The sequence below is a fragment of the Dreissena polymorpha genome, chromosome 4, assembly GCF_020536995.1.
Source record: "Dreissena polymorpha isolate Duluth1 chromosome 4, UMN_Dpol_1.0, whole genome shotgun sequence".
In the NCBI taxonomy this organism is placed as follows: domain Eukaryota; kingdom Metazoa; phylum Mollusca; class Bivalvia; order Myida; family Dreissenidae; genus Dreissena; species Dreissena polymorpha.
The window spans coordinates 77,483,456-77,490,656 of record NC_068358.1 but is presented as its reverse complement, the minus strand read 5'-3'; the positions used below and the strand labels follow the sequence as shown (position 1 = coordinate 77,490,656).

General features: G+C 35.5%; 1 protein-coding gene across 1 annotated transcript in view; it reads left to right on the top strand.

Moving 5' to 3' along the window:
• Window positions 1–4,524: 4,524 nt before the first annotated feature.
• LOC127878201 (cartilage matrix protein-like) overlaps window positions 4,525–7,201 on the top strand; it is a 3,820-nt gene continuing 1,143 nt past the window's right edge. The window contains exons 1-4 of the mRNA XM_052424689.1: window positions 4,525–4,683; window positions 5,159–5,771; window positions 6,133–6,207; window positions 6,509–7,114. Coding sequence (XP_052280649.1) covers window positions 4,663–4,683; window positions 5,159–5,771; window positions 6,133–6,207; window positions 6,509–7,114 — 1,315 coding nt within the window. The 5' untranslated portion in view covers window positions 4,525–4,662. The remainder of the gene's footprint in view (window positions 4,684–5,158; window positions 5,772–6,132; window positions 6,208–6,508; window positions 7,115–7,201) is intronic.

Below are 7,201 nucleotides of genomic sequence, written 5' to 3'. Positions count from 1 at the left end.
TCCCTTTAACATCAACAGCTTTAACGTTATTAAGCACGTATAAAAATCCGTAATTGTCAAAAAGCTTCTAAAAATTTGAAACACGCTTTGTTTAAAGGGTAGCAATAGTAATATCGTTGGCTTGCATGAAAACTAATGAATTGTTACTGTCGGAAAATATCAACATTGCACAACTTTCACTACGTTTTGATCGATAGTTATGACATGACGACAATACAACTTGAACATGAACATGTTCAATACAATGTTCGCTTGCATTGAAACAAAACGTCTGGGATCCCAAAGGAGAGTGCGTAGTGGTTGCGTTTTAATTGTGACATCATTCTAAATACAGAAATATTGAAATACAGATAGAAACTGTGCATTGCAGTTTAATGAAGACAAATGAGTGTAACCAAATTATGTGCAAACTCAATATATTTTCCATCGAATAGAACATTCAAATGAATGCATGATTTTAAGACATTTGTATTTAAAGTTTTTATTCCTCATAAGTTCCAACTTATTTTTTAGATCAACATGTCATTTCTATAATCTTATCTAAGTAAGCACTGAAAGTAAAATCAAAATATGTATAAAAAGTGTGGTACAATAATGTCAGGGCCGTGGACATTTTCGTTTACATCACTTTACAAGACCTAAGGGAGATCACTACAGAGAGAAGATCATGCAAGTGTGTTCGGTGGTAATTTTCCCTTTGCTGATAATGCAAGTTAGCACTTTCAGTGTAAGAACTTTAGAAGTCGTCTGCTAACAATGTCTACTAAATAAGACCACTATTCGTAGTTTTTTCTGGAATCTTGTCTTCTAATATCCCCGTCGTCACCACCATATACAGAGTATGTTATAACGATTGGACGAATAGACATTTTAAGGGGCAACATAAATCGGTCATCAAGTCGCATATGCGCGTCACAGTTTCTATAGATCAATCCATTATTGCGCAAACCATTATTCAACAAAGTTAATTTGAAATTTGAAAATAAGTTGGATTTTATAGGTTTAATGAATACAAAACAACTGTAACCATAATCGAATGTTATGTTTACCGATATTGACCTTGTTCATTGGGTATTTACAATTATGTTTAGTCCCTTCAAAGTTGCCGATAAGCCATACCGAATTCTTTATTAATTATGCTTCCCTGTCTGATATATCGACCTGATGAGTCTATAAAAAGAACAACGAAAGCTAATCACATCCGTTAAGTATTATATTTTGAAAACTGAAACGTTTAAAACTCTGAGTTTAAAGGAATCACGTAAGAAGCATATTTACTTTGTTTGATTAAATTTCACCCAGTTTGTTTACGGGAAATATCGTCTTTTTATTGCCTCTTTCAAACCCTGGGGTCAGTGATATTCATATACAACAGACATGAATGATTAACCTATTTATGCCTAGCGTCCAGAAAAATGGCCTTGGCAAACAGCGTAGACCCATAAAAAATGAGACGCCGCGTGATCAGGGTCTGCGCTGTTTGCTTAAAGGAATTTCTGTAAGAAATATTCTAAAGATAGAAATAAAATAACTAGGCATAAATGGGTTAAGATAGATCACTTTTGTAGAGGAACGCAGTTAGTAAGTTTTTTTTATTGAATTTTATCTCATGTCGTTTTTGTCAATATTTTTAATAAGATAGCAAGTGCAAAATGTGCGGGGCCAAATTGGAAAAATGTTAATATGAGAATCGTTCTAAGAATTGATTTGCCAATACATGGTATATCGTATCAATTCAAACGAAATCGATTCTGAACGATACATCTATGAAGTATTATTCGCTCATATATAGATATTGGACGGGTATCAAGGGTAAATTTTTCGCGGAACAGACCTTGCATAATTTATTATATTTCGTGTTAATAATCAAAACGCATTCGAATATTATGTCCATTTATAATAGATGATTTAAAGGGATGATTTTGGGGTGTATTGAAGTTTGTCATTAAATGCTTATATTGATAAATGTAAACATTGTATCTAATAAGCTCCAGTAAAAAATAAGAATACAATTAAAGAAAGAAAAGAAAAGTAACCAACAACCGGATTCGAACCACTGACCCCGGGAGTAAAAGTCTAACGTTTTGACCACTCGGCTATCCGTGCTCATACAAAGTTGTATTTTATACTTTATATAAGCAATTCTCGTAGTGTCACAAGATATAACTACAATCACTGAACGCTACAAATTAGTCAATCGTTTCGCGTTGCAACGCTCTATAATTTTCAAGTTTTTAAATCGTCAAAAAATGCATCTATTGGATATTTTAGAGCACGGCAAATGTTCAGCATTACTGTTTCCTCACAAATATCATAACTACAACGAACATTTGCGAATCTGAAACATTTTTTTCCGATTTTGTTAATTTACCAAAACGTGAAAAGTTCCCTTTAAGTTTGTGTGCGAACACTATTGCAATTTTATAAACATAAATGGTTTGCCTTGTTTTCTGTCATACATATGCATACAAATATGTTTCGGAATATTGCTTGTCTATACGGTTTTATCATATATTTATGATATATTGAAGGGGCCTTTTCACAGATTTTGGCATATATTGAAGTTTATCATTAAAAATGCTTTATATTGATAATTGTAAACATGGATATAACCTTCAACTGGGCTCGAACGACTGACCCCCGGATTAAAAGTCTATCGCCTAGACCACTCGGCCATCCGTGCTCGCACAATGAGTGTTGTATTTTATGCTTTATATAAGCAATACTCGTAGTATCACAAAATATAACGACAACATCAGAACTCTCCAAAGTATTCAATCGTTTCGCGTTGCAACGCTATATAATTTTCGGTATTTTAAATCGTCAAAAGATGCATATGATGGATATTTAAGAGCAATGTAAATGTTCAGTATTACTGTTTTCTTACAAACATTTTAACTGCAACGAAAATTTGCGAATCTGAAACTTTTTATTTGTTATGTTGTCTTTTACCGAAACGTGAAAAGGACCCTTTAATCATTAGTAATGCAAGTACTATTATAAACACTTTTTATAATAGTTTAAACAACAACGAAGAAATTAACACATACACAAAGAAAAAATAGATTGTTATATCACTGCACGCGTGTATAAACTGTTCAACGGACACAATGAGTATTATCTAAATAAACTCCCCCTTGTCGAGTGGCCAGTAACTGTGACGTGATTGATACAAACACAAAACAGCTGAGAGGGTATACCGACTAGAATGAGCGTAGATACGCAATACTTCTCAAAGTACAAACACCACATTTCTAATTCGGTCATTGTCAGACGTACATGGACCATTTATGCGATCATAATGGTGACTTCATTTTATTTCGTTGAGTAATACACGGAAAAATGGAGTTAATTTAGACAGTTACGATTGTAAAATACTGTTTTACTCCCTGTTAAAATCATCTGCCACGGAAGTGCTTGTAACGCTTCATGAGCTCTCATTCTTAACAAGAAATGCACCTATTGGCCTGCCATAATTATTTGTGCAAACTCCACCTGTAATTGTTTTTTACAGACGAACGATTTTATCGCAGATTACAGACGATTCTGTTTAATTTACAGACTAAAATTTACAAACACTGAAAGAATGAGGTATGATAAAATTACAAATTTAATGAAAATATATTAAGCAAATCGAGTTTAAAGTATTATGATGTTTTGATTTGTCGTTTAAAGTTTATAAAACCCGCATCTGATGCATAAAAAATCATGTATTTGCAATCGTATAATAGCGACATTACTTTTGAGGATGTTTACATTGTGTATAATAATTATTTATTAATACCGTTATGTTGAATTAGTTTGAAATGTCATACTATAAAGTAAATGGACCGTTCTCTATTAAAATGGGGTTAAATGAACTCCGCACAGGCTATTCAAGGACGACACTTTCCGCTTCAAGCATGTCTCTTCTTGGCAAAATCCAGGTAAGGCGGAATGTGTCGTCCCTGTTTAGTGTGTGCGGACTGCACAGGCTAATCTGGGACGACACTTTACGCTTATGAATTAATCCCCCTTTTCACGGAGCACGGCCGAAATATAAGATGTATGCCTAAAAGGAATTCACATAACCGCATGTGGACAATAGTCCCATTATGTCGTATATCGCTCAGAACATGTGTTTTCACGTAAACAAAATTCCGACATTCTCAAAAGGCAATAAGCATCCTCTCGATAGTTTTGCAGAAAACATTGAGTCATTTGTTTAGCAAGAATTCATGCCGGGGGCAGACAGCTGCGCTAAATAGATATTTTTCGGCAATAAGCATTTTACTACCATGAAACACATCAATAAACATTCTCGTGGTACACACTACTTGCGCGCCCTTCAGATGTGGCTCACCATGCAAACATCCACAAGTGCCTATACTTAAATGACTAGTTGTTTTCGTTTCCTGTGCCCGCTGCTGTGCCTAATTTTAAATCATTCAGATAACGATATATCTCTTATTAATTGCGCGTGCCATCGTTTTGAGTCAATCGTTCTACGCTTCCTTTACGTGAGCATACTCCGACGCAAGAATTTTCATTCGGGGGCGGTACTTGGAAGAACGATGCTTATCATGGCAGCTTGATGATATATAAAGAGGCAGTTTTGTTGACATTTTATCACAAACAACACTACGATTAAGACAGCAAACATTCTGTTAAATTCTGAGGAAAATGGACTTTGTTTTAATAACGGTAAACTTTCAATAACTCATTATTCTAAATTATTATTTTTAATTTATGTTTTGACGAGTATAATGATGATTGATTTCAAGATAAGTCGCATTGTTTTTACTATGAAACTATTGAATGATCGGCAAAATAAGACATTCATTTTAAGGTTGTACATATGTCATATGATACAATCTCGCACACTCGCCAGCAGCATTCTTTTTTTCGCAATTTGTCAGTGTACAAGAAGGCATCGTTTGCCTCAGCTAAATAAATGTGTTTACAATTCTTACCTTTAAATTGTAATATTATTGTTATTGATTGTGGTTAGATTTTGTCTATGTAATAATTGGACTAAAACTTGTTTTACTGTATTAATTTCCCTGTATTGCAAAGACAGTCGGTCGCTTGTCGTAAGTAAAGGAATAGGAAGCAACATTTTCGTCTGATAACTTGTATAGTGCTTCGTTATTTCTATAGTATATTACATTATGTGTAGGTATTGATCGGCGTGGTCAGTGGCTTCCCTGCCGATGATTGTTCCAACAAGCCCGCCGATGTGGTCTTCGTACTAGACTCGTCAAACAGCGTCTGGCTGGAGGATTTCAAGAAACAAACAGCATTTGTTAAGGAAGTCGTTCAGCAGTTTGACGTTGGACCAGGACCGACGCAGACGCGCGTTGCAGCGTTGACCTTTGGTCATGATGTATGGAAACAGTTCAATCTGAATGAAAAACTGGTGGATTCTGATCTTTTCAAAGCGATAGATTCCATCGAGCATGGCAGGGGACGAATGACAAATACGGGTGGCGCCATAAACTTTGCCCTCGATAAGATGTTAACACGAGAAGCCGGAAGTAGAGATGGCGTTACGAAAGTCATGATTGTAATTACTGACGGTCGTTCCCAAAAGACGAGGGAAACAAAGCAAGCCGCCCTCCGGGCCCATGCGGCCAATCTGACTATGTTCGCTATCGGTGTGGGTCGAAACTTGGACTTACTCGAATTAAGTGACATTGCCAGCAACCCTGATACAGATTACCTTTTCATGGTGGATGACTTCAACGCTCTGCCATCTGTAACCAAACGATTAGCAAGAAAGACATGCGCAGGTAAACCGCCATATATAATTGATGCAGTAGCTTAGATACAAGTACGATTACAAAACCGTCAATTATCTAATGTGATTTTATGTTGACCTGTGTTCATATTACTTTTAAATATAAATTAACTAAATATCTGACAAAATGTTTCCAATTTATTTTACTATCATGATGTGCATAAGTGTGCGACCTCTGTTTGAGTTGTTAATTACCAGTTTTACAACGATAGCTATACCATTTGTTTTATAATGATGAGTAGTTGCTTGGAAGTACATGTTAATATATATTTATTAATAAAAGATGTATGTAGTTACAAAACACGTGTTTTTGCAAAAGTTGGATAACGGTGATTTAATATGTTTCCCTTTAGTATCTACACCGGTACCGACAACGTTGCCTCCTACAACAACGAAAGCTACTGAGCCATCTGATCAGTCGCACTTGGGTAATTTATTATTTTATTGAAATGAATTCTATTATATGTATATTTTATTATAATTTAGACACTTAATCATAACAATTCCCTGTGTCAATACTTTGTGATGACGTTAACATTAAATACAACATGTTATATTAAATATTTTTTTGTTTTAAGTAGTACGTTTATTTGTATATATAAACTGTGTTAAAACATACAATTTACTAATGAATCCTTTGTTTTATTTGCAAAATTCAAATTTACGAACATTATTTCCCGTCTATGTTGTTAAATACATTTGAGTTTAGGACTGCCATTCATCTTTCAGGATGTGGAAGAAAGCCTGCTGAAATTTTCTTCATAATAGACTCATCCGGCAGTATAACTGGAAAGGACTTCAACAAAGAAATAAATTTTGTCCAAAGTGTAATCAAAGTCTTCGATATAGGCAGGGACAAGACGCGCATTGGCCTCGTGAGCTTCAGTCACGAAACCTACATGGATTTGCCGCTTAACAATACCTTGACCAAGCAACAGATACTGGACAAACTTGACAGCATCTTCCAAGCAGGTGGGGGCACAAACACCGCAATGGCGCTGCGAATGGTTCGACAACAAGGGTTCGATTCGTCTGTTATTCGTCCTGAAGCAGCGAAAATCGCAATTGTTCTGACAGATGGCCTTTCAGCAGATGAAGACATGACGGAAAGAGAAGCCAGATTAATTCACGAACTAGGAGTAACCGTTTTTGCTATTGGCATCGGAAAAGGTGTGGATCAATTTGAAATAAAGAGCATCGCGAGTGATCCGAATGACCGACATGCGTTCCAGGTTGATGATTTCAGTTCCCTCGAGACTATTAAAGATTTACTCGCCATCAAAACGTGCGCCGTGAAACCTAATGACTTGAAGGACAGCTTTAAAGATCAGCCTTGTAAGTACACATTATTCTTATGCAAGTCCATTTAGTTTCAATTATAATCTTATGAAACTGCCGATTCCCAGTTCTTAATTGAGATCA